This window comes from Hippocampus zosterae, chromosome 7 (assembly GCF_025434085.1).
Source record: "Hippocampus zosterae strain Florida chromosome 7, ASM2543408v3, whole genome shotgun sequence".
NCBI lineage: Eukaryota > Metazoa > Chordata > Actinopteri > Syngnathiformes > Syngnathidae > Hippocampus > Hippocampus zosterae.
Window position 1 is genome coordinate 20,851,590 of NC_067457.1, and position 26,144 is coordinate 20,877,733.

Sequence of the window (26,144 nt, forward strand, 5' to 3'; positions counted from 1 at the left end):
ACAATGTGTTCTTCAAAGGCTTTGGCAATCAGGTTGTTTGGTTCCAAGATAATTTACTTGTGTTGAATAAACTTATTTTACAAATTGTAGTACAGAATATTTATTTATCTAACGGCGTTTTCATATAGCACAATATTGTTGAAGGCAATTTATGTCCTGAAAAAAAAAACATACCCCAAAAAATATTGGTGTTTGTAGGGCATGGTGAAACGGATTAATTCAATTTCCATTCATTTCAATGGGGAACAATGATTTGCAATACAGGATGGGTGTTGTTAAAGTCATACCTAAAAACACTGACGAATTTATTTAGCTATAATTAATGAAACAATAGTTGGAAGATGGAAATGTTTTAATGCCACCCATAATGCAACTGTAATCCCTTAAATAATTTCTTGTAACTGATGACCAATCTCAGATATAAGAAAGCATAGTAGCTATTAGCAAGTGATTTTGTTTTTGTATGAGTTAGGGGTGGGGGTGTCAATACGTATGTGTGTGGTATCGAGAGGCAACATCAGACAGACTTAACAAGTGTTCAGTGTCTCTCTCCTCTCTGCTCTCGTCCCCCTGACGTGTCGTCGCTGGCGGCGGAGAAACTCATCCCCTCTTCTTCTCCCCGCTTGCACGAACGCACACACACACACACACTCACACGCACATGCACACACTTCCATCCCTTCTTGCTTCTCCTTTAACAACATCCACATTCAAATACACCAGCTCCAGGCGTCATTCGTCTCTCCCTCCCCTCTCCATCGTACACCAGTAGCCTAAGCCCATAAAAAATACATCAAACACAAGCCACACGCCCGAGGCCTCGTCACACGCAAAATCATCACTCTCTCCATCTCACTCTTTTAAAAGTTACAAAACAGCGCCACTGCGGAGAAAGCGATATCAGCGGAATTGAGGCCTAAGACCGTAATGTTCACACTAAACGCTTTCCACACAAGGAAAAAGGAGCCTAACTTACCTTGTACATAATAAGACTTTTTGTTTTTTGTTTTTGAATGCTCCCACAGCCTGCAGCACCGTGACCCACTTTCCTCCGCTTCGGCTCCACATCTGGTCCAGCAGAGGTCTCGGGCTGTGACAGCGGCCGAGGGCGGCCAGCACCCATGGGCCACACTGTCAGATCGCCAGTGCGGAGAAGAGATGCACATAAGAGAGCGCGAAAAACACAGACCAAGAGAAGGAGAGTGAGCCAGCACAGTTACAAAATGAGCCAAACTAGCCTGGACGTGCGAAAGTGAAATCCAGCATGGCTTGTTTTGAACTATAATTACACTTTTATCCCACATGCATAAAGTGGATGCTGCATGGCATACAGAAAAAAAAACACCCTTAGGTGCTGCGGCTTTTGTTTCTCTTCAATTATTCCACCCTCTGTCCTCTCTTATCCTCAAAATCAGAATAGAAGCGGATCCATGTCCTCTAGATATTTAGAAGCTCGGACCTCTGTGCCAAAATGTGTAACCTTCCCGCTCTTGTGTGAAATGAGAGTTCACTGAGGTTTTATGTTAAGTTTTACAGATTTTGACCCCACGGTTCACCCGCCTGGGGAGTGGGGGGGCTAGGGGGTAGTGTGTTTGGGATGTTGGAGGAAGACAAAGCATGAAAATAAAAAAGGAATATCAATCTCGAGATCCTATTAAAATCTAATTAGATTGGCTCGCTTGACCCCACAAAAAGGACCCTTGGCATTTGGAATCCGCTTCATGTCAATGAAATGGACGGTCATGGCTCAATAATAACATATCTGGACTATTCTTTTTTTCATAGTCCCATGTGAAGCAATAACCACGTTAAAAGGTTAAATAAAACGATACATACTGTAAATCTCACAAAAATCAAAAAAAGTGAAGGCTCCCCCTTCGCATTGGCTCCTAATGATGTCTACTCGGGCCCTCCTGCAAGGCATCCTAACCGCAGGCCACTTGTCTCCTAATCGCCATAGCAACTAATGAGGTGGATAGACAAAAGGGTCTTGTTGAAATGTCTGCCTATTATTAGCCACTTCAAACATTAGGATTGAAATGGCGAGAATACTTCAAGAAGATTCTTTCATACAGTAAATGAGCCAAAACAAACATTCTGAGTCGATGCAATACAACGTATAAAAGCGCTGTCTAAATAAAGCTGTATTGAATACATCTTTATTTAGATAGCGCTTTCACAAAAGCGCCAGATGTTACTTTTGTTCTTTATAAAACCAAATTGTGCTTTGGTGTGAATGTGTGTGTCACCGGTTGGTGCCCCGGGGGTGTTTTCAGCTTCTCACCCAATCATAAGATGAATGATGTGTGTTCACCAAACAGTATGAGTATTTTTGAAACTATGTGACAATCCAAGGTAGACAGCATTTCCACAAATGTCTTAAAATATAATTGTATTTACATGTAAAATACATTACACAAAACCCAACAATTTAGACTTCAAAAACAATCCCTATATACACACACAAGCAAAAAAAAAATAATAATAAAAAAAAGTCATTTATACAATTAGTTGGCTATCAATTGAACACAACATGAATTTAAAAATTTAAAAAGCGAACACGGGTTTTAGTCATTTTGTAGAAATGTTAATACTCATCAGGCTATGTCCTGAATTCAGTGGTCCAAGAAGCTAAAAATGCTTCTCTGGGGTCCCTTAGTGTGTCCGACAGATGTGTCCTGCCTGCAGACCCTCTTGGCTGCCGGGTTCACGGTTCCCGTGTTCCCCCTCCTCTTTGTCGTCTGTCAAACAAAACGCAAGTTGTCCCTAAATTTGGTGAAAAATCTCAAAAATTGTTCACATTCATGCGGCAGTCTGCTTATCGAAAATGCGGGCTTTGGCGCCGCCCCGTGGCGAAATGTTAGATTGCTTAGGTTTACCGAGCAAACTCAAATTATTTTCCTCATTTTTGTTGGGAGAAAAAAAAAAACATCACTTTCCAATTTTTACATTATGATTTCTTTCACGCGACACAAATATACGATGTATTTGTGACGCGTGAAAGTCACGTTTCTCTCCAAAAACAAGTCACCGCATTTAAAGATGTGATTTTGTGCATCGCATTGATTGAACGCCGTCCTAAAAATAAACCTCTTCACTTTGTTGAATTTCCACGCCACAGATGTACACTGGGGGCTGTTTGGCGCTTTTCTCAGACAATTGTTCCAAAACAAGTCTCCAGCTTTCGATGTGAAACAAAAATAGGACGTGACACATTTTTGGTGGAGTGCCCTTTTGTCTACTCACATGATTCTGAGACGCTTTCCGGGTTGAGTCGTCTTTCTCGGGAGACAACGTCTGAAAGAGGAACGCACGACTGTTCCTGGGTGCCAGCGGGTTGCCTTCGGTTATGGACGCCAATTTCTGAAGGACAGCCCGTGGCTGACTCAACAAGGAACCTCTTTTAACCTTCACGGACACACACACACACACAAACCCCCACCCCAAAAAAACACTCTTATTTATCTGATATTGAACATAAACAATATACAGTGTACCTCGAAACGCAAATGGTGAAAGAGTGCTAATATGTTAAGAAACTAATCTAGAATTGAATACATACATTTTCCTCTCTATTTACATGACCTACCTGTGAGGATCGCAGGAAGGGATTGAGGGTTGATGATGTCTTCAGCGGCGGCGGTGCAACAGGAAGCTCTGCTTTATAAATCAAGAACAAAAGTCTCAATGGAAAAAAAACCCCACCAACATTCTCGTTTTTGTATCTTCAAGACATTGTCGATACTGTTCAGATTACATATGTCTTTTTGTATAGTGTAGCTGCTATCTTGTCTTAGCTGTGCGTGTTTAATGCATAGCATGTTTGCACCGAGGATTGAGAGGAAGAAATTTCATCTATGCTGCATGTCATACATAAAGCATATTTGACGATAAAGATGACCTTGACCCTTGATTAGATTCATCTGCCATGTGTTCGGGAATATCTTTGTGAAAATATGGTTGTACCTTGATTTACAGGGTTTATTTGCAAATTGCAAGTAAATCAAATTTCCCATTGACGTAGGGGGATATTAATCTGTTCCAGCCCACCACTATTTTTTTTGCTCAAATTCTTTTAACAAAAAAACAACAACAAAAAAAAAACTATTTGTGTGCTGACGTGTGCCTTTAAGGGGCGTGGCCTAGAAAGTGACTAAAGAAGGTACAGTGTTTCCATTTTGTATTTTTCTTGATCATCACCCCCCCAATAAATATATAAATGAAATTATATTATATATATACACACACACAAACACACATTTGCATAACGCAACAGCTTGTGACTTTGCCATCGGACCGTAATGAGGCTCGGGAGCAAACGGACCTTTCTTCTGCAGAGTCTTTGCAGTCACCTTCTTGGCCAACTTCAGGAACTGACTAGCTTCCTGGTCAATCTCGCCGTCCTCCTCTTCCAAATCTGTCGCTTTCTTGGCTTTCTGTTGGGACTGAAGAAACGCGGGGAAATGAAGAGTCAACATGAGCACATTTTTTTTCTTCTTCCCACCTCCAAATATTTCCACTCATTCAGACTCCTCATGTTAGCCTGGCATGTTGTGACTTGCGTACAAATTGAAGTCACGTCACCCTCATGCAGGGAGGATAAGCAGGAACGGGGGTTTTTTTTTTTTACACTCTACCTGTTCTCTGAGCCACTGTTCCCTCTCCAGTCTCTCCTTCCTCCTCTGGATCTCAATCTGATCCATGTCATCATCATCCTCGTGCTCCTCCTCACCCTCGGCTCCAGTCCTGTCTGCGTCGAAGGCCTCATCTGCAATGCCATGACCATCGGGTGATATGAAAATCGGGGAAGAAGCCTCGCAAATCCGGTCCGCTCCCCCACCTCCTGTAACAAACCGAGATTTTTCCAACGGAAGCGGCGAGCTCTTCCGGGCCCGTCGGAATGTAAGTCTCCATCGGCGAGGTAGCGTTCCTGGTACAGGCGCAAGCGTCGCTTGTCATCATCCATGATCTGCTTCCTGTCAGGATACGTCAACTTTAGCGCAACAACTTCACTTGACGGTTCCGGTTTTGGAATTTAGAGTTTGTACAATGCGCTCGCGCGTCGAACGCAAAGTCGCATTTTCCTCACATGTGGATCTTGTTGACCTGCTGGTGCAGCTCTTCATCGGAGGGAAGCTCCTCCAGGAGCTCCTCTTCCTCATACTCGCTCCCTCCCTCGTCATCTTCATCGCCACTGCCCTCGTCGCTGCCTGACAGTTCAGCTTCCGAGTCCACGTAGTCGGTCAGGTGCCTGCAAAAGGTTGCAGCTCAACGCCCGGAACGCCAAAACATCCACATCGACATGTCGAACGATCGCACCGTAAGCCGAGTGGCATCTTTCACCTCTGCTCGATCTTCCACTTACATTTTCTTCTTTTTTTTCTTCGCGAGATCGGGTGCAAACACTCCATTCAGCTCCTCCTCTTCGACCTCATGATTCTCTTCGTCCTCTTCATCAGCATCCGTTTCCTCATCCTCATCACTTTCGTCGTCTTCCTATAAAGACAAATTCAGATTTGTTCTTGGATTTGAATGGAATCTCAGACAATACCAGCGACGTTTCTGCCCCTTATTTTTTTTGGGGGGGGGGGGGGGGGGGTGGGGGGGCTGTCCATACCACGTCGGAGAGAAGCCGAAATTCGCAGTCCTCTTCTTCCTCCTCTTTCTCATCCTGAAGCGTCTTCGTCCTGCGAGGTGGGAAAATCCCGTCACGATAGTCAATTTACACACACGATTTCCGCTCTTCTCAACAGAGAGCATGAATTCAGAGTTGAACCCTTTTCATGCGCCCTATAACATGAACAACTGGCCACTGTAGTAGCCGCCGTCACTCGAAGGGTTAACAGGCGACAAACCAGGGTTAAAAAAAATAATAAAAATTAAATAATAATAATAATAATAATAGCAGGGCGGCCCGGTAGTCCAGTGGTTAGCACGTCGGCTTCACAGTGCAGAGGTACCGGGTTCGATTCCAGCTCCGGCCTCCCTGTGTGGAGTTTGCATGTTCTCCCCGGGCCTGCGTGGGTTTTCTCCGGGTGCTCCGGTTTCCTCCCACATTCCAAAAACATGCGTGGCAGGCTGATTGAACACTCTAAATTGTCCCTAGGTGTGAGTTTGGGTGCGAATGGTTGTTCGTTTCTGGGTTCCCTGCGATTGGCTGGCAACCGATTCAGGGTGTCCCCCGCCTACTGCCCGAAGACAGCTGGGATAGGCTCCAGCACCCCCCGCGACCCACGTGAGGATTAAGCGGCTCGGAAGATGAATGAATGAATGAATAATAATAATAATAATAACGACAATACCTGTTTTGTGCTGGTGAACTCATGTGGGAAGAACCTAAAAAGGGACAGCAAAACGGCAACCTTATCAGGAATCGTGTTAACAAGTGCTTGGAGCAAAATATTACTACAACGATAATGATACGAGTGGAGGAAAGGAAGTTACCCGAGCTGGGAAATTTGCCAGAACAAAGGCCAAGTAGTTCATCCATGCTGTTTTCGTCATCTTCCTTCTCCTTGCTTTGATCAGTCTGTGACTTCTCGCCCGCATGTGTGCTTGGAAATGCGCCCGAGCATAATCCGAGAAGTTCTTCCGTTTCGCGGGCGGCCGGTGGCGCTTCGCCGCTCGGCGCCGTCCCGAAAACACCCGAGCACATTCCTAAAAGCTCCCCCATGTTGGCGTCCATTGCGTTTTCATCCAGGCTGTCCAGGACTAACTTTCTCTTGTGGGAGTGGACGGCACCGGGATGCGGACCCACGTTCAGGAAGCCGTCGGCGTCGAGTAACTGGGAGTGGGCGTCGTCCTCGAGAGAGAAGCGACCTTGAGAGTCTCCGCCCAGACCGCCGCGTCCGCCGACTTCACCACGGGGCTCATAGTCCGCTGGGGAAGGAGGGGCGTACAAATCTTGGGAGTCTTCAACCGGTAGGCACAGCGAAGGCTCGGACAGTTTACCAGAGCTCTGCCAGAAAGATACGACGGGGGGGTGTCATGTCAATAATTTAGATCTTCAAACTTGATGTGAAACATTTTGAAACCCCCCTTTTAATCTCTGGCAGACATGCGTTGCCCAGAATTTCACGTTTGAGCGTCCCAACCTTGGAAGCGGAGCTGAGGATGCTCGGCCTGAAGAGGCACGGCGACGGCGAACGGAACAGCGAGCTGGAGTTGGAGTTGCAAGCGCCCCTCCCCGGACGCTGATGGCTGATGGGTTGATAGGAAGTGATCATGGATCCGCCCAGTTCGAAGCTACTGTTGTGGCTGATGTCCTTCATTAGAGACAGCGAGTCGTCCTCTTCTGGAGACAACGGCATCAACGCTTGACTGTCAAACCTCGGCCAATGAGGGGTTAAAAAAAATAAAATAAAATCATAATAAGTTTGGAAATCAAACAAGCTTACCCACTTTACTCCCACTGTATTGCCCCGCTCCAGATCTCCTTCCACCATCACTTCAAGGGGGGGAAAAAAAAAAGTCCTTGAAGGTGTATGCGGTGACCGGTAGACACAAAAATAAAATCTGAACACAACAGATTTCCCTGCCTACGGTGACAAGGTCAGAGGTCACAATGTGCCATTACCAATGCCGTAGCAAAGACTCACTCACTCACTGAGAAGTGTCGGGATCGGAAAGCGACCAGGCAGGTGAACTGCAAATATCTAACCAACTTACCCGGTGCGAGAGCAGGAGTTGCCAGGGAACAGTATGAGGGTGCCATCGGTGTTCATGATGTCCGCAGTTACCGACGGGCAATTCAGTGCCGCGGGGGAAAAACTTCGGGTACTCTGCGCCCCGCTGCCATCCTCTTCTTCGTCATCGCCTCCCAACAATTCATCTAAACCCTGCGATGCATCAAACCAGAAGCTAACGTCAATAGCAGAAAGGGGCAAAACCACATTGGTTGTCAAGGTAACGAGAACCCGCCCCGCCCCCACACACCTCATCGTCCTCATCCGTCATTTCGGCCTCCTCCTCTTCCTCCCCACAGTCTTCATTATCGAGGCGATTCAGCTCGGCCTTGCGCACTCGCTCCTCCTGCCTGCGCTGCGCCATGGCGAGCTGCAGCCGCTGCTTCAGGGTCAACAATTTCTCTCCTGCGAAAAAAAGCCGATGATTTGTCAAAAGAACAACGCCGCCTCCAAACCACACGTTTGGTTTCATACCAGGTTTGGTTGGTGCTGGTTCTTCTTGTCCTTCTTTAACGGTGACGGCGACAGTCTGGGCACACAACTCCTCCTTGCCAGACGCCGCGGTGTCTTTACGGATGATGTTGAGCTGCAACGTATGCTCTCCCTTCGGCCGGACCGGAGCGTGGATGTGACGGAGGTAGCGCTTTTTCAGAGCCTCGACGCCTGATGGATGAGCAAATATCGTAAGAGGAATGACGGCCGGCGGCGGTGACATTTTAAAAAGCGTGACCGACCCGGGTTGTGCGAAGCTGGATCGAGGAGGATAAAATCTCCGGCGTTGGCGCACAATTTAGCAACGGGCGGGGGGTCCAGTCCGAGCTCTTTTAGTCGGGCTAATTTGTCCATCTTTGGCTTGCCGGCCAGCGTTGTGAGGGGCTCGGCAGTAAGAGTTGTAGACTGAGGTTCAACCGCAGCTGGGGGTCCGTCCTCCGCTCGCTGGATGTTCGACAGCGCTTCGGTTTGTTTCAAAAGACCCCCTTCTTCGGATGCGGTTTTCATCGACGCATCCGCTGAAAGCGACTCCTGCAAACTCTCCGAGAGATAAAGCATCGGAGCGAATCCACGGTCGGATGTGAAGATGGCGGCATCGCGCGTAGGACTCAGGTTCTCTGGCTCGGGTAACGGTTTGAGTTGAGAGGATGCTTGGTGAGGAGGGGGAGCGGAGTCTTGCTCTGCGGGCGCCTGTTGGGCTTGGCTGGCGGGGTCGGCTGCAGGTAGCGGCGGTGTCGGTTTCTCCAACATGACTTCAGAATACTGTCGAGATCTAAAAAATAAAACAAAATTTAAAAAAAAATGAAAGACTGTTTTTTTTTCTTACCCGCCCGAAAATGTTAAAATGAAGACCCCCAACTGGTCAGGCTGAGGTAGTAGCCGGCCATCAAAAGACCCTTAACTCATTCACTCCCAAAGACGTTTTTAAACGTCTTTTCAGACTTGGTCTTGATTGGCTGGTACTGAATGAGTTAATAAGTGAACCTGACGTATGCATAACATATTTGCATTTACTTCAACAGAGCCATGGCAGGTCCCTCCGGCCTGGCTCTCTTCTTAAAAAACTGGCTGATGGTCTTTGGCTCCGGCATGTGGTACGGCAAGCCAAGTTCTGACTCTACATCAGACGAAAAGACGCATATTAAAGATTGAAGCATCAGGTTGATTGATGACAAATATTTGTGTGTGTGTGTGTGTGTCAACTGACCTCTGACCAGCCTCTGAGACTCACTGTGGAGCTGCTTCATTGCCTCTTTGCTTGCACGTGCTGCTTTTCGCTCCTAACAGCACACAAAATAGTCAGTCAAACTCACATTTTTTTTGTCTTCCTTGCGTTTCGGATTTCCGAGGGATTCGGCACTGCTTACCGCACGCTGGGGCTTTTCCGCTCCATCTCCAACCTCTTCTTCATCCAGGAAAGGTGCCTGGATTCATATTTGGAAAAAGAACCACATGAAGGCCTGAATATGAATTGATTTCAATCTAGCCAGTCATGTTGAACGCAACATACCTGTTGCTTTTTCATCTTTTGTTTGACAGCTGCTCGAATTGAATCCAGTGACTCTTCCTCCTCTAACTCGTCATCGATACCGGCGTCGAAGAGATCCGTGTCAGCCAACAGGCAGCCGCTGTCATTCGGGGCAGTGAGGAGATGCGTACCCTGCGTGCAAGGAGGCTTGTCATTATCGGTTTGATGCAACACCCCCGAGCAGTTTTTCCTCTCTGAACAGATTGTTGGGGAAGTTGTTTCATTTTTTTTTTGTAAGCGGGATTGCGTAAATGTTTGATTCAAGGAAACCGGAAAGGTCTGTGTGAAAGCCACGTTTGAGAGAAGTGGGAAGCGGCGCCTTGCAGATGGAAAAGTAGCCACACTGTACGCCAAAAATCACTCACTTCGTCCATGTCGGAGAATCTCTCTTTGGTCTTCAGTTTTTCCACCGTTTTGCTATGTTTCTCCTTTTTGTCTCGGCGCCGCTGGCTCCTCTCCCTCCTTTTTGGATCTTTAGTTGTTTTGGCGACCTTCTTAGTGTTCTGCCTGTGCTCATCCACTTTCAGCTCGGGTTCGCTGTCTTCGTCATCTACGGGAGCAGAAATTCTTCTCCTGCTTTTTTCAACCTCTTGTTTCTCATCTGTTTCTATCTCCTCTCCACGAGAAGCAGACATTAAGAATGTTTCTGCCACAGCCGTCTCCTCCTCCTCCTCCTCCTCGCTGTCTCTGATGGCATGACGGCGAGGCTTTCGGCGAACTTGAATGTCTTCTTCCTCATCAGAGTCTGTAAATACAACAGGGGGGAACAAAGTGCAAATGCTGATAAGCATAGTTGCTCTTTTGCAAACAATCCATCCACAGTCGTCATCCATGATGAAAGCTTTACACATCAATGGCCAATCAAGCCATCCATTCACTGAAACATTTGAGCCATCTGCGGCTCATTCAACCTCTATTGTTGTGCAACTTCACCTGGATGATCCTCTCTGTTATTTGTTGTCTCTGGCATAGTCCCCTCTGCTGGAGAGCCCATTCCACTGTCTGAATCGCTCTCGGTTTCCGAGGGGGCCATGGAAGGAAGACCTTCAACCTGAGTAGACAGAATAAAAAAAAGAACATTCACATGTTGCACATCAAATGGGGTCCTATGTACATCCTAAAGAACAACTTAGCTAGTTAAGAAGGACTCTCTCAGCTACAGCTTGAACCATTCATGCATTTTGGCGTGATTGTTTGAGGACATGAGTGGCGCCTCGGAGCAAGCCAAACAATGAGCACATACGTTAGCTGGCGATGGCCTCGTATCATGACGTGGAAAGGAAACTTGTCTGGTGTCTATTTCGATTTGGGGAATATTACTGACATTACAATTTAATCACGGTTGCTATGTAACATTGTTCAACCAAGACGATGAAGGGAGACGCCGATGTAATTTACAAGTAGCTAGCTGCGACAAAGTCGCCTCGCTCGCTAACTAGCAGAAGCTAACAATAGGAAAGAAATGTTAATCACACAAAGGAATTGATACATTCTAGTTTATTACACAACAGGCGAAAATGTCTTGTGGTGAAAATTATATCCTCACCTGTTGCTGAGAAAGGACCAGGCTCATCTCGTTGCCCGCTTGCTACTCGAAGATTGTCACAAAGAAACCAGCGGCGAGAAATCAAAAGTCTCGTCAAGTTTTGGCAGCGTCAAAAAGCATCCAAAAAGTTCATGCCTGAACAACGGAGGATAATTCAGTCGTTGATGTCCAATGAGATGGCCTTTAGCTCGGTTGCCTCTCGTCCTCCCGCCTGTTCTCACAGCACAATTTTTTATCTTTCGCGCGCCGTGACAGCTGGACCACAGTTTTCGTCAGCGAGGTGTCAATCGGTGTCGTATGGCTTTTCTATTGGTCGTTAAGACACATCTGTCCCGCCTACATTTAAACAACCTGTGCGTGCCTGATTTAAGTCTCGCGACGTTTTCGGCGGGCGGGATCGAGGCGTGTGGAAAGTGATTATTATTCAGGTCGAGCAACAATAATTAAATTACGTATAAAAAACCTTATCATTATTACCTATGATGATTCCCATATTTTGAGGGTCCAAACATTAACAACATAAAACTCTTTCTCTCTCTCTAACTATATATATGTCTACTAACTCTCTCTCTCTATATATATATGTATACACTCTGTATAAATAAAATAATGTAATGATTACTGATTTATTTTTTATAACAGATCTGTACTATGATCACAGAAGACACCTTGCTAATTATTATTTCGATGTGCACAAATCTTAATTGATAATTAAGGTAAAATGGGCGTAAACTTAAGTTTCTTTTTTTTATATCTTTTTATTTTCAAATAGCCCACATAAGGAGTTACAAAGTTTAATAAATCATACAATGAGGGCACAGCACCCTGTTTTAACACATTTGGCTGAAAAGATGAATCTGATTTTGACTGTAAAATGCATAAGAATTACATCCAATTCTTAAGATAATCTTCATTTTATATTATGATTTATGAAGCAAAATCGACATTTCAAAGGACTAATTGTCGATTATGTGTTAGCGTTATCTGCCGTCATTAAAGTTTGATGCGCACCTGATGAGCTCGCGCATGCGCACATTACAATTGAATGCTTCCCACTCGCGCATGCGCAGTTACAAATCCCCAACGCCAGAAGCGGCAGTATCAGTAGTTGGGGTCAACCAGCCCAGTCAACAGCACTCTTCGCTGTCTTTTATTCCATTTTTTTCTTAAATTAGCCACTTTAAGCTTCGCGATACCGCCCCCAATTTCAGCGTCGGTACGGAGCCGCCAGGCCGGGACAGAGTCGGAGAGAGAGGCCTCGGCAATGGAAGCGCTCGGACCCGGTAAGAAATGAGACAAATGAGAGGCGAGCTACTACGCGGAGAGATCCGCGCTTGCGACTCGTGGGCTCAGGTGTGCGACTTCACTGGGGGCCGCGGCTGCACTGAGGCCTCGAAGCACTGACGGAAAACAAACACAGACCCACCCCGCGTGTCTCTTTGCGTGACATTATCGACGTGGGGTGTTCGAACATCGAATGCGTGTGTATTGTGTGTGTTCTGCGACCATGCCCGTGTGGTTTTATTTATGTGAGGCACGCACGTCTCGTCGTGTCGGAGCTGGTATTGTGTGAGTGGGGATTTAACTAGGACCTCCTTCCTTCCTTCCGCGTCGTAGTGTGTTCACACGTTTCTTCATTTCGATTAAAACCGCGATGTTTTTGGACAGTGACAACAGGCCGTCTGGCCGACGTTCAGTCAATCGTGTCACATATTTTTCCCACCCTTACTCTCAAGCCGTTTTATTTTTGAGCCATCGCCATCGGGACAGCGTGCTTGCTTTCTGGGGCTGCCTTCGTTCGAGATCCGTCACTAACAAGAAAAGGGGGAGAAAAAGGCAAAGATTGCCCAGGAAAACGAAGACGTTTAACTACTCGCTGGTGATATTTTAGTGGCCGTGTTATTGCGTCGGACTCCTCTGCCTGGCCAGCTGCCATGCGCATGTGAAGACACAGCGGGATTGGATGGATGGCGCTTTTCACCATCACAAGGCTGCAGGCATGCTCCATGTTACTCATCTGCTATATGATAACAAAGCCACTTCCCGGCTGTGCAGTTATTGCAAGGAAGCGTGCACCCTAACACTCGGCGATAACAATTGCAAGCCGCAAAAGCCTCCCACCCCACTTTTTTTGTAACATAAACGCATCCTTCCTCTTGTTTGTAATAGACTGCTTTGTTGAGAGCAGATCAACATTTTCTAAAATGTATTAACGCGCATTAGTGTGCTTTTTTTGTGGCCAGTCAAAATTGGAAAGATATTAACAGATCCTGGTTTTCTGGAATGTCCAAGGAAATGCGGAGGGGAAAAAAGTCAATTGGACAAGTATCCACAGGTGTTTGTATTCACACACCATGGAAGCTTTATCATGTTTGTTTCCTTCGACTATTCCGATTTTCACAAAATTGTAATCAAACCAGATAATGCACTGTTACAATTTTAGAAAACTTGCAGCAGAATGCAAATGAGGTGGACCATCACACAATAAAATGAGCGTGGGCAACCCGCACGCCAAGCAAATGAGCACCGGGCATCTCCTGGCATGCTGCAACGAGAACACCTGCAACCCTCTAATGCAGTGGTTCTTAACTTCCTTACAGGTACCGAACCCAACCAGTTCATATTCACGTTCACTGAACCCTTCATTTGTGAAAATTAAAAATATGATTTTTTTCCCTACAAATTCATGACATTAAAAAAAACACATTTATTAAAAACAGAAAAAAAATTATAAAATTACATGGCATAATGTAGTTTTTTTTTTTAATTGTATGACATACACTCGGACTGAGTGAACAAAATTTTCCCACAGCACTGATTGGACAAGTAATTTGATGTGATCATCTGCAGCCAGCGATTGCCAAGTGGGCGTGTCATACCAAATTGACATCTTGAGTCGGGTGTGTCTCGGTCGAACCCATCAGACGATTCACCGAACCCCTCGGGTTCGATCGAACCTGGGTTAAGAACCACTGTTCTAATGGGTTTTGAGGATCCACATATAGTATGCTGCTCTGTATTACTTATCAAACCACAAACATTTGGTGCGGTGGTCAAGGAAGAGGCAGTTTGCAGTAATGTGAGGAGAGAACAAAGGAGAAAGTCAAAATATTCTGACAGGCACCGCATGTAATGATTTAACACCCCTTCACTGACAGCACCTGTGCATTTCGGTGACAGAGGCGCTTCATGCTGTGCTTTCTAGCCCCATGAAATAATATTGCATCAAATGTATATCTTACAAATTGCACATCATGTTTTGGTGTGACGGTTTGCAGTGATATGCTGTTTTTGGCTTGCTCCTTAAAATCCTGCGCATACAGTGAAGTTTAATACAACTCCAAATGTAGTTGCTTCATTTGTAATGAAAATAGAACATTTCAACATGTTGTCAGTGTAAGGGCAGAACTTGGATACTGCTTTTTTTGTTGTTGTTGTTGGATCTCATGAAAACGCAATTCTTTAATCCAGGTGTGGGTATCGGTGCCCTGGCTGCTTAGATCGCTTCAGTCTCTGAGTCATCACCTGGTCCGATCATCATGCTCAGTAGAGCCTCGGCTCTCCAACTGCTTCATCACGCTGTGGTTACCAGGGACACATCAACATGAACATAATACATTTGTGCCTTCATCACTGCGCATGTAAATGCGAGGGGGAGGGTCAGAAGTGTTACCCCCCCCAATTTTTTTTTTTTTTTTAGCCCCATTACCACCAAAGAGTGCTGCTGGGTGCAGATCAGTGGCATGCAAGTGGAAAACTGCTCGTATCGTGCAGGTTCCCAAAATAATAGGAAGCTGTATTTAAAGACAGTAAAATGTACACCTTTCAATCGCCGTTGTCATTTGTTGAATCCATTAGCGGACTACGGAATGTCGGCATGTTTACATGGCTCTCACCATTCCGCCTACACTCCCCTTGATGGCGATGGAAGCCAGATTCAGAGCAGAACTGTGCCACTTACCGGTAAAGTAGCTTTTTTTCCAAATTTTTTTTCCTCCGGTGGTCTTTGGACATGAGGTGGCCATTTAAATGCAAGCTGAGTGACGCACACAGACTACAAAATCAGCAGAAAGATTGCCGAATTGACTGTGTTCAGGAAAAGCGTGTTTCACTTTCATTCTAAATAGGGACTTGCTTCGTACTAAAAAAAAAAAAAAGTCAACTAGTTATTGGGGTCATATTTTGTGATGAGCCTTCGCTGGACTTTTCCAACTATCAGCTGAGGAAGCTATAGATGGGTTGAAGCTCTTTTTTTTTATGCTTCATGTGAATGAAGATGTTAACTGCACACTGAGGCTTAGATGTTTTTATACCCCGGCAAAATTTGGAATATGTGGAGGTGTGCAGCGCATTTGTAGTCGAGCGCCGAGCTAACTTAAACTCGCATGTTACATCAAGACTGCATCGTGGCTCGATCAAGGCCACATCGGGAAAGAAAAGCACCGCGCATTGTCAAGACGGGTGAGTTACGCGCTGCCAGTCACACAAAGGTAACAATAGGAAGGCAGCAATTAAACTACTATCTAAACTATGCTTGAGGAGTGCGTAGCTGTGTGGAGGAGGGTGTCATTTGGGGGCCCGCCCTTGGTGGGGCGGGGGGCATACAGACGACTGTGTTTTGGGGGAGGCAATGGGGTCCTGATTGTCTGTGCTCTCGCGCCTCACTTGTTAACTGGAGCGTGTGGCTCCATGGAGTTCAGCGGGACCCCCGCATTAGGCTGGCAGTTGACAAGAGCATTAAGCGACCCCCCCCACCTTTGTCCTTCCTACCACCAAAACTGATGACACTGTAGGTCTGCGTGGTCATGCGTGTCCAATGAATTCAAAGTGAAGATAAATGCAGTGATCATGTTTAGGCAGAACTGCGATTACAATGCGTTCATCTCCCCATTTGGAAGGAAATTTGATGTGAGGGAGATGACTCGATGTGTGGAGGAGGGAGCTGCGATATGGCACATCGTTGGCTTCTTTTCACATAGATGACGTTGTGCCGAATGTGACTAAATTCTGAGTAAATCATACTAAGTTGTCATGGGAGTGGAAAAAAATGTATACATCTGCGGCTTGTACGCAAATGGAACGGTAATCCCAGACTCTGCGCACCACCCCTCCATATGGCATTGCTGCTGTCTGTCTGAGAGAAGCCTCGGCTTTGTCTCAGTGTTTTGAGGTGGGTGCCCTCGTATGTCTGGGTGGATCTGGGGGTGGGCTGACTGATAATTGGAGGGCATTGTTTCGCCGGCCCCTCTATGACCCACATGGTCAAGCGGGGGCAGAGTTCTGGATCAATTGCGGCACTTTTGCGCCGTGCCTCCATGTGCGTGCGCGTGTGTCTATTTCAGCGCAGGCCACCCTGATGAAATGGTGAACAAGCCTGGCATTGAGACAGTTAAAGTTTGGCATCTTGATTAAAAATCTATGATTTTTTTTTGGTCCCCCCCCCCGCCCCCCCTGAATCTGCACTGCAATCGTTCCTATGTCCTGGGCAGCGTGCGTCAATGTGCTTTCCCATAATGGCTGTTCCTTCCTGTCTCCAGGCCCGCCTGCCCCTACCGCTCTGTTCCAGCCTCCGCGGCGTCCCGGCCTCGGCACGGTGGGGAAACCCATCCGTCTCCTGGCCAACCACTTCCAAGTGCAGATTCCCAAGATTGATGTCTATCACTATGATATTGACATCAAGCCTGAGAAGCGGCCGCGGAGGGTCAACAGGTAGCTTTGCATACATTTGGACCCCCCCCCCCCCCCCCCCGCTTCAATAGGATTGCGTGAGGACTTTTCCAGTGTAATTTTTACACCCATTTTCTTGCCTTCCAGAGAGGTGGTGGACACGATGGTGCGGCACTTCAAGATGCAAATTTTTGGAGATCGACAACCTGGCTATGACGGGAAGAGGAATATGTACACAGCACATCCACTGCCAATTGGAAGAGACAGGGTTAGTTTCTCAAATGAGCTCCCCTTTTACTCAGAATGGTTCAAACGCAAGTCAACGGGGCACTCGTAAGGCACCGCTCTCGAGTTCTTAATCCTCCTCTCTGCCCTTTTGGCAGTTATTACTTGTCTTGCTGTTGTCACCCATCTCCTTGCTCTGTGGTTTAAAGTTTCTCCGTCACGATTAGGTGGATCTGGAGGTGACCCTACCGGGCGAAGGGAAAGATCAAACTTTCAAGGTGTCCCTGCAGTGGGTGTCCGTGGTCAGTCTTCAGATGCTCCTTGAAGCCTTGTCCGGTCACCTGAACGAAGTCCCGGAGGACTCTGTTCAGGCTCTGGATGTCATCACGCGGCATCTCCCTTCCATGAGGTCTTCATTTATTTTGTCTGTTTACAACACGTCATTCAGTACATGTCGCTTCTGATTGCGTTTCGCTGTTTAGGAGTCTTCAGCTGGATTCCACGCTATGCAAGGAATTTTTTTTTTGGTCTACAATTTTTATTTTTGGTGTCTCTTTCCACAGATACACTCCGGTGGGCCGCTCGTTTTTTTCCCCTCCCGAGGGCTACTACCATCCTTTGGGTGGAGGCAGGGAAGTGTGGTTTGGTTTCCACCAGTCCGTCCGTCCCGCTATGTGGAACATGATGCTCAACATCGATGGTAAGCCTGTGCTGCAACTCTGTGTAAAATACAGAGTATGGCACCCAGCAATGAGACTGCGCCCAACCATACGGTGCGCCGAATGGTCGTGAAAATACAGTACTATGAAAAAGGGAAACCTTCTAAATGTCTCGTTATGGTGATTGATTTTTTTTTTCCCCCTGCAAAAATAAGTTTCTTTAATCATGGGTTACATAAACTTTTCAGCACCTCCCACAAATGCAATTTATTTAAATTAAAAGTCCCAAGTGTAGCTTGACCGTAGTTTAACGTTTAGGTGAACAATTATTGTACCTTCACAATTCTGAAAAGTTGTTTGTTGTACTTCAGCAACCTCCCGAGTAACTCCAGCTCGATAGTCTTTTTGCTCTTGCTCTATTGTTATGAAGATCAGCCTGATTTGTGGCGGTTCCATTACGGAAAGTCCGATGCACTATTTCGACCCAAATATTTTTCTTGAAATGGGACCTTCAGCCTGACTACAATCTGTCCGAAGCCTCCTAAAAAAAGCATCTGTACATCATGCTTTCCTCTTTTTGCCTGTTCCACTTGATCCAATCCCCCCCCCCCCTGCTCCCACATGACGATTTCATGCACAAAATTGTTCAGCTCGTAGCTACTAACGAATGGTTACTCTTGGATGTGGCGTCTCTCTTATCCTCCCAGTGTCGGCCACTGCTTTCTACCGTGCTCAGCCCGTGATTGAATTCATGTGCGAAGTTTTGGATATACAGAACATCAATGAACAGACCAAACCCCTGACGGATTCGCAGCGTGTCAAATTTACCAAGGAAATAAGAGGTGAGCGTTGGCTAAATATGTCATGTGAAAGGATTTCATATTTGCAAGATGCGCACATGTAACATTTCATCCTCGCCGGTCAAGATTTTCTTGTATTTCCAACTGGCACACTGGAAAGTTTGCGAAAATTGAATCCTGCTCCTTTGCGTTGCCGTTGCGCTGTTTTCATGTTTGAACAGGCTTGAAAGTGGAGGTCACACACTGCGGTCAGATGAAGAGGAAGTATCGCGTCTGCAATGTTACACGCCGGCCAGCCAGCCACCAAACGTAAATGACCTCCAGATATCGTCACCTCGAACTTCCAATCTCAAGCAGTTTTGTTTTTGGAATTTGCATGAAGACGAATTGGACTGTGTTGTTTGCCATTGATCTGCGTTGTCCTTTTCTGGATAGGTTCCCCTTACAGCTTGAGAACGGCCAGGCAATGGAGTGCACCGTCGCTCAGTATTTCAAGCAGAAGTACAATCTGCAGCTCAAGTATCCACATTTACCCTGTCTGCAAGTCGGGCAGGAACAGAAGCACACTTACCTGCCGTTGGAGGTGAGGAGGAGATTCTTTTTACACTTGAAACATTTAAAAAAAAAGAGCGCTCACTGTTTTTTTTTTTTTTGGGTATGGGCGCTTGCAATGTAGGTCTGTAACATCGTAGCTGGACAACGCTGTATCAAAAAACTGACAGACAACCAGACGTCCACTATGATCAAAGCGACCGCACGCTCCGCCCCTGACCGACAAGAAGAGATCAGCAGACTGGTGAGTGAAGATGTTTGGAATTGCCACTGGATCTACGAGGGGGATTCTGTCAAATGTTCAAACACAAAGTAACCACATTACCGCCTCTTTATCCTCGCCTTTTCTTCTCGTCCAGGTCAAAAGCAACAGCATGGTCGGGGGCCCGGACCCATACCTGAAGGAATTTGGCATTGTGGTGCACAATGACATGACCGAGGTGACCGGACGAGTGCTCCCAGCGCCCATGCTACAGTATGGGGGCCGGGTGAGTACAGACACAGGGAGGGACTGTGGCAGGGTGAGTATCGGGACGGGGCGACACTTTTGGGGATACTAGCCTAATGATGAATGAATTGGGTTGGCGTTACGTCAGAGCGAATGTTTGGACAAAGGGCTTTTTTTTTCCAGGTTTGCAGGACGAGTTAACGTATTGAGTTACTGATATTCGTGCTGAATCAAAATAAACACATGGCTTTATCAGGGGCCGAACATGACCTTAAAAAAACGAACTCCCGTATTTCCCGCACTATAAGGCCCGCCTGAAAACTTTCTATTTTCTCAAAAATCAACTGTGCGCCTTATAAATCCATGTACCTTCTAAATAGATGGATATTCTGATTTCTTGGGCATAGTATTTTCAAAGCTCTTTCAAGTGCTTTGTTGCAGCTGCGGCCCGGTTGTGAAAGCTCAATATAAATAAAGCTATATTTGGCGTAGCTCCATCTAGTGGATGCATAGCGCAACCGCTGCCACTATTGTGGCTTTTGTTCTCTGCACCTTAAAATGCGGTGCGCCCGATATATGCAAACAGGCCATTTATCGAAGGTGCGCTTTATCGTGCGGAAAATGCGGCGACGAGTGCAGCGATTAAATGAAGTTGCCCTGCAAGACCTGGAACTAGCCCTGCGTGGGGGGGAATCCTGTGGTGCAACTCAGCAGTCTAAGTGTGCAGATCCTCGCTACCAGGGGTTAGTTTTCCAAAGGCGCCATGTGAAAAACTGGAACAGTCGACGAGGGCGCGCCGGTGTGCTGCATCGCATTCCACGTTAATTGACTTGACTTGATTATATGATGCATTAAATGGTATCGTTTTAATACGCCACTAATTGTGGAGCTATGTATGTGATTTCTAAACGCAGAAGATGACCTTTTATTAGTCCCACATTGAGGACCTAGCTGTTGCACAAATAACCGATTTTAATAGACGGTAAAGATGTTAATATGTACACAAAGTTTAATTTCTTAACGTGTATGGGGTGGTGAGGGGCGCGTGTTATGATATGGGTGGATTTGGTCTAATCACAAAAAGACTGCTGATTCACCCACCGAATCTCAATTCAGCCATCCGGCCCGCATCTGGAGAGAGGACGTTGAATCGCGTGCTTGAAAACAAAAATTGGCTGTCAATGTACTCGTGCTGATCCATGTGGAAATGCTGAGATGTTTGCATCCGTATTTGAACGCTCGAGCCTGCCTGTCAACTTAACCCAGCACGATGCTCCTCTTTGGTAAGATGGGCTGAATGGGGATTCAGGGATTGCGAGGAAGTGGGTCTGAGATGAATGCGTTGCCACGGGGATGTCGATGAGACTTGTTATCACCCAGCACGAGGCCAGCAGTAATTTTTTTTTTGAGCCACTTGAGGGTATATTTGGCTTTCATTCAGGAAATAAAACTGACATTCTGCTGACACGAAACGTAATCCTGATTTCTCGATTAGCTTTTGGGAGGATTTCCCCATTTTTTGTTTTGCGCTTGATTTATAGTCGTTCAAATTGTTTGAAGTGCTCAAACGCCGCCGGCGCTCTTCTTCCGCTCTTAGTTGAACACTTGGCCGTTTGCCACCTGGGACAGCAAGTCTAATCGGCTTCCAATGAACACCTTTAAGTGTGGACTTGTCAAATCCTTTTATATTTTTCTCATTGCTATGAATGAATTGTATTGATTTTTTTCATTTAAAAGCTGTATGCTGTTTTTTCTTTCAATTGTCGGGGGGGGGGGGGGCAATACCGCCTAAAGTCACTGGATACACACTTGATCTGCTAAAGGCTCATTTGTAACATACTCCAGGACTTCATTTCGACATAATTGTTGACCGATACCACGTTTGTCCTTTAAAACTTGCAATCCAAGTCTGTATTTGGGTATTTTTCACAATTTGAGAAATGCTTCGCCCATGCTGACGCCAAATGTCCGCGATTAACTACTCGGGTGATTTGCTCAGGGGCCTACGAGGCTCTTAATAGACTTTGGTAAAGCTTGTTAACCAGGTAGAAAGCTTTTTGGATTTACAACCTTAGTGATGATATTGTGTGTGCAAATCATCCCACAATGCAAACGGATTTGATTGGAAGACGAAACGTAAAGCGCGTTCCGTTCTTCATGCAAGTCAACCTCGTGTATCGGCTCGTCCAACCGGGGGGTTGACTAAGAGGTTAGGGACTCTCTCCGCAGAATAAAACGGTGGCCACGCCCAATCAGGGCGTGTGGGACATGAGGGGCAAGCAGTTCTACGCCGGCATCGAGATCAAGGTCTGGGCCGTGGCCTGCTTCGCGCCGCAGAAACAGTGCAGAGAGGACCTGCTGAAGTGAGTGCCGGACTGTATGAAATCAGAAACTCTGCTTGCTTAGTCCGGGCGACGACGTTGGAGCTTGATGGAGAGCCTCGGCTGGCTTCTGCTGATCGCTAATGAGCCCGGCTTCATTTTGGTAGGAGCTTCACCGACCAATTGCGTAAGATCTCAAAGGATGCCGGGATGCCCATTCAGGGCCAGCCGTGTTTCTGTAAATACGCGCAAGGAGCGGACAGTGTGGAGCCCATGTTCAAGCACCTCAAGATGTCCTATGTGGGTCTGCAGCTCATTGTTGTCATCCTGCCGGGCAAAACGCCCGTCTACGGTAAGCGCACCATTTTTTTCTTTTGCCCCATTGCATGACGTAAAACTAGATGAGGCTGAAAATTTTTTGCTTTGGTGATTATTTGGTCACCTGTGGGTTCTTCTCCGCAGCTGAGGTGAAGCGGGTGGGAGACACCCTCCTCGGCATGGCCACCCAGTGTGTTCAGGTGAAGAATGTGGTCAAGACGTCCCCACAAACTCTCTCGAACCTCTGCCTCAAGATCAATGCCAAGCTGGGAGGCATCAACAACGTCCTCGTGCCGCACCAGAGGTCGAGGAAGCCTTTCTTCGTTTTATTCTTTTGGTTTCATGCAAATATGGAAAGAATTGTTTGCTCATCCGTGACTTTTTTTTCTTTTTGGAATGTGGGGGTGTGTTTTGACTTTTTCAGGCCGTCCGTTTTCCAGCAGCCCGTCATCTTCCTGGGTGCGGATGTCACTCACCCTCCAGCAGGTGATGGGAAGAAGCCGTCAATAGCGGCGGTTGTGGGCAGCATGGATGGTCACCCCAGTCGTTACTGCGCTACAGTCCGAGTACAGACGTCCCGTCAAGACATGTCCCAGGTTTGTAAGCGCGTTTTTTTTTTAAACTCCAGAAGCAACGTCACCCTGTCTTTGGAAACGACAAGACTTTCTGGTCTCTTCAGGAGCAGCTCTTCAGTCAGGAGGTCATCCAAGATCTGACCAACATGGTGCGGGAGCTCCTGATCCAGTTTTACAAGTCCACGCGCTTCAAGCCCACTCGTATCATCTACTACCGGGGCGGTGTGTCTGAAGGCCAGATGAAACAGGTTCCGCATTGCGCACATTTTCTGTCTTGCCGTGTTCCTAATTATGCGTGGAGGAGTGCCGAAAATATGCTTTCCTTTTGACTGTTTTTAGATCACTGCTATGAGTCTCAAACTGCTTTATTTATCAGCTACACCTGCGGCGTTTAAAAGGGAAATGACCAAAGATTACAAAGCAAATCACACGAATCATTTTCTGCTGAGTGAAATAGTTTATTGCCTTGTGGAATGAAAACATTTCAAGAAAACTTCGGGGAGAGCGTCATGCGTATGTGAAAAGAAAAAGGATTTGTTAAAAAAAAATCTTTCAGCCCATGCATTGTATAAAAGACAAATTGATAAAAAAGTTTCTGCCGGGATTGAAAGTGGCGGGTGCATCTGTAGTTGTCCGAACCACCTGGAAATATTTCCCACAGGCTGATCAATTTCTGGAAATTTGGTGAATGGCTACAATTTTGCCGTTTTTAGAATGTCATGATAAAAAAAAAAAAGACAAACTCCCACGTTATTATAGAACCTATTGTAATTCCCCATGATAAAAAAAAAGTTCCCATAGGAAACTGGATATTGAAATGTAGCGCGTGGGAAATATTTTTGATGATTAACACTGCTACTCACAGATTTTTCTATTTTATTTTTTTAAGAACAGCCCGTTACACTTTTCTTTAATGTTTTCAGGTAGCATGGCCGGAGTTGATTGCCATCAGGAAAGCGTGCATCAGTCTGGAGGAGGATTATCGGCCCGGCATTACCTACATTGTGGTGCAGAAACGCCACCACACGCGTCTTTTCTGCTCTGACAAAGCTGAGAGGGTCAGAACTGTTTGAATATGTATCTTTTTAATGTCGAACATTCATTTTATGATTTTAAAACGACACGATAAACGGTTGTGTTCTTTCCGCGTGTCACTTTTAGGTTGGGAAGAGTGGTAACGTGCCAGCTGGCACCACAGTGGACAGCACCATTACACATCCGTCGGAGTTTGATTTCTATCTGTGCAGCCACGCTGGAATTCAGGTGAGGCAATCGGCTGTAAATCCCAAAAACTAATTTATAGCGCAATTCTGTTCTAAGTTCATAAGATTTGGTGCTACTTTTGGTCATGGATGATGACGTGATGTCAACTCGGAGTCAAGGTACCACTGTCAAATCCATTTGCCACATCAGGGTACCAGCCGTCCATCCCACTACCACGTCTTGTGGGACGACAACTGTTTCACGGCCGATGAGCTGCAGCTCCTCACCTACCAGCTCTGCCACACGTACGTCCGCTGCACGCGCTCCGTCTCCATCCCGGCGCCCGCCTACTACGCCAGGCTGGTGGCTTTCCGTGCTCGATACCATTTGGTGGACAAAGACCATGACAGGTGAGCTTGCAAAAACGTTGGAAATTGGTAGTTGGCGTCGCGAGACAAACATTTTTTTATTTTTGTCTTGCAGTGCTGAGGGTAGCCATGTGTCAGGCCAGAGTAACGGCCGTGACCCCCAAGCTTTGGCCAAGGCGGTTCAGATCCACTACGACACCCAACACACCATGTACTTCGCCTGAACTTGGGAGCCTATCCGCCCGTCCACACTTGGACTTCCAATCCCGTCTGTATTTTTCATTATTATTTTTCAAATCGGTTCACTGTTCGTCTTCTCCTCGTCGTCTCGTCCCCTCTCATCATAGTCACTTTTCCATTTCCCCTCAAATGTGCATCGGGGCGACATTTTTTTGGACGGTATTCTGTGTCCACTAGCTTTCGAATGAAACGAGGCTCAGTCCGTCCAGTGTACACCCCAGAGGCAAGTCGCCGTCCTAACCAGCAATTCAGCACCGCAAACCCGCAGGGGTTTCCAATGCGCAGAGGAAAATGACAAAAAAAAACCAGACGCATACATACTACTACTAATTGAGCCATTATTTTGTTTGATTTCATTTTATTTTCTGAATCTGAATGTCTGCACTCGTATTTTTAAGATACACTGAGCTACGGAGTATTTCGGCACCACTTGCGTCGACGAAGCTCTTTCGCTCTCCCAGCTAAGCAGGACTCTGATCTACTTTTACCTCAAAGCCCACCAGGGCAAATTCTGTCACAAGGTCTTGGGTTTTATTGGGTGGTCGGGAGGGAACTCCAAATGAGGAGATGGAGGGGGGTGGGGGGGTTGACCTTTTGAGAATGATTATATATATATACATATATGATATATTTTTTTTCCTTTTTATGAGTGTGTTTTAACTTTTTTCCTCCTTGAGTCTTTTACAAACGAGGTGACCTGGGTGTCCATACCCATTCCTACTTTCCTCCCATCCTTGCGAACGAGTAGCCGGTGTATGCGTGCGCGTCTCTGTAAATGCGTTGTGCTGTCGGTTTGAGTGCGTGTGCGTGTCCACGTGCTTTTCATGGCAGGCCACTGAATTGTAAAGGGAAATTGAGGAGATAACTGCTGTATATGCCTCAGATTTGTTGTTTTTTTTCCTAATCACGCGTACAGTACATATAAAGTATATTTACATCCCTAGAGCAGCTTTGACAGAAATGACTTCAACAGGCGTCGTCGGGGGGGGGGATTTCTAGCAGTCCTGGGTCACGTATTGATTCACATCAGGTAACGCCTTGGCGGGGATTTGCACACGCGCGACGATTGATTTCCAGTTGTGCGTGACATTTCATCTGAGGGACAGTGATGTCGGAGGTCGGGACCTGTTTGGCGACAAAAAAAACAAAAACAAACGGCAGCACAGTGGTCGTATCAGCGGTGTGACAAATTGGATTTTTCTTTGGACCTGATTATCTGAAAGACTTTATGACACTGCTGGAATTTTTTTTATATATATAAATATCTTTTAGTGGTAATTTTTAGGGCCAGAAAACGGTTGTATATATACTGTATTTTTTTTGTTTTGAGGTCTCATTTCCAAATGACGGCCAATTCATTGCACTGACCCGGGACGCTAGGCAAGTAAAAGAGGACACTCTATCTCTATTACCTTTATGCATTTATACATACGAATCAATAAATCAGATTTGTAAAAAAAAATTAATATAAGGATGTTTTGTGGCGATCTTTAAAAAAAAACCCAACTGTTTAGAAT

General features: G+C 46.2%; 2 protein-coding genes across 9 annotated transcripts; one reads left to right on the forward strand and one right to left on the reverse strand.

The window, feature by feature from the left end:
• Nucleotides 1–2,371: 2,371 nt before the first annotated feature.
• On the reverse strand, nucleotides 2,372–11,537 carry LOC127604511 (claspin). Of its 3 annotated transcripts, none has more exons than XM_052071619.1 (24): nucleotides 11,252–11,537; nucleotides 10,639–10,756; nucleotides 10,071–10,450; nucleotides 9,688–9,837; nucleotides 9,545–9,601; nucleotides 9,385–9,457; nucleotides 9,192–9,294; nucleotides 8,420–8,949; nucleotides 8,160–8,348; nucleotides 7,936–8,090; nucleotides 7,669–7,838; nucleotides 7,398–7,447; nucleotides 7,095–7,291; nucleotides 6,445–6,958; nucleotides 6,303–6,336; nucleotides 5,618–5,687; nucleotides 5,366–5,496; nucleotides 5,090–5,251; nucleotides 4,855–4,976; nucleotides 4,638–4,768; nucleotides 4,325–4,445; nucleotides 3,590–3,660; nucleotides 3,247–3,408; nucleotides 2,372–2,741 (listed from the first exon to the last, which is right to left on the reverse strand). In XM_052071619.1, the coding sequence occupies exons 1-24, from the start codon at nucleotides 11,276–11,278 to the stop codon at nucleotides 2,616–2,618; spliced, it is 3,843 nt and encodes a 1,280-aa protein (XP_051927579.1). In that variant the 5' UTR covers nucleotides 11,279–11,537; the 3' UTR covers nucleotides 2,372–2,615. The 3 variants fall into 3 exon arrangements, with proteins under 3 accessions (XP_051927579.1, XP_051927578.1, XP_051927577.1); XM_052071618.1 differs by having other exon boundaries at nucleotides 3,590–3,657; nucleotides 7,095–7,294; XM_052071617.1 differs by having other exon boundaries at nucleotides 7,095–7,294.
• Nucleotides 11,538–12,320: 783 nt separating this feature from the next.
• On the forward strand, nucleotides 12,321–24,935 carry ago4 (argonaute RISC component 4). Of its 6 annotated transcripts, none has more exons than XM_052071629.1 (19): nucleotides 12,321–12,534; nucleotides 16,789–16,960; nucleotides 17,066–17,186; nucleotides 17,371–17,552; nucleotides 17,707–17,843; nucleotides 18,510–18,644; nucleotides 18,824–18,911; nucleotides 19,038–19,185; nucleotides 19,279–19,398; nucleotides 19,514–19,675; nucleotides 21,817–21,965; nucleotides 22,091–22,275; nucleotides 22,386–22,545; nucleotides 22,666–22,837; nucleotides 22,921–23,064; nucleotides 23,740–23,874; nucleotides 23,978–24,079; nucleotides 24,230–24,429; nucleotides 24,503–24,935. In XM_052071629.1, the coding sequence occupies exons 1-19, from the start codon at nucleotides 12,516–12,518 to the stop codon at nucleotides 24,609–24,611; spliced, it is 2,640 nt and encodes an 879-aa protein (XP_051927589.1). In that variant the 5' UTR covers nucleotides 12,321–12,515; the 3' UTR covers nucleotides 24,612–24,935. The 6 variants fall into 6 exon arrangements, with proteins under 6 accessions (XP_051927589.1, XP_051927590.1, XP_051927584.1 ...); XM_052071630.1 differs by having other exon boundaries at nucleotides 19,514–19,642; nucleotides 21,832–21,965; XM_052071624.1 differs by lacking the exon at nucleotides 12,321–12,534 and adding an exon at nucleotides 14,959–15,214.
• The last annotated feature ends 1,209 nt before the right edge of the window (nucleotides 24,936–26,144 follow it).

Excerpts from the sequence above, each read along its gene's own strand:
- LOC127604511 (XM_052071617.1), bottom strand. The coding sequence starts at position 11,278 with ATGAGCCTGGTCCTTTCTCAGCAACAG. Across the intron at positions 6,337-6,444 it reads TGGCAAATTTCCCAGCTCGG|GTTCTTCCCACATGAGTTCA; the intron begins GTAACTTCCTTT and ends GTCCCTTTTTAG. Across the intron at positions 5,252-5,365 it reads AAGAAAAAAAAGAAGAAAAT|GCACCTGACCGACTACGTGG; the intron begins GTAAGTGGAAGA and ends AACCTTTTGCAG.
- ago4 (XM_052071624.1), top strand. The coding sequence starts at position 14,995 with ATGCAAGTGGAAAACTGCTCGTATCGTGCAGGTTCCCAAAATAATAGG. Across the intron at positions 17,187-17,370 it reads TGCCAATTGGAAGAGACAGG|GTGGATCTGGAGGTGACCCT; the intron begins GTTAGTTTCTCA and ends CGTCACGATTAG. Across the intron at positions 19,399-19,513 it reads AAGAAGAGATCAGCAGACTG|GTCAAAAGCAACAGCATGGT; the intron begins GTGAGTGAAGAT and ends CTTCTCGTCCAG.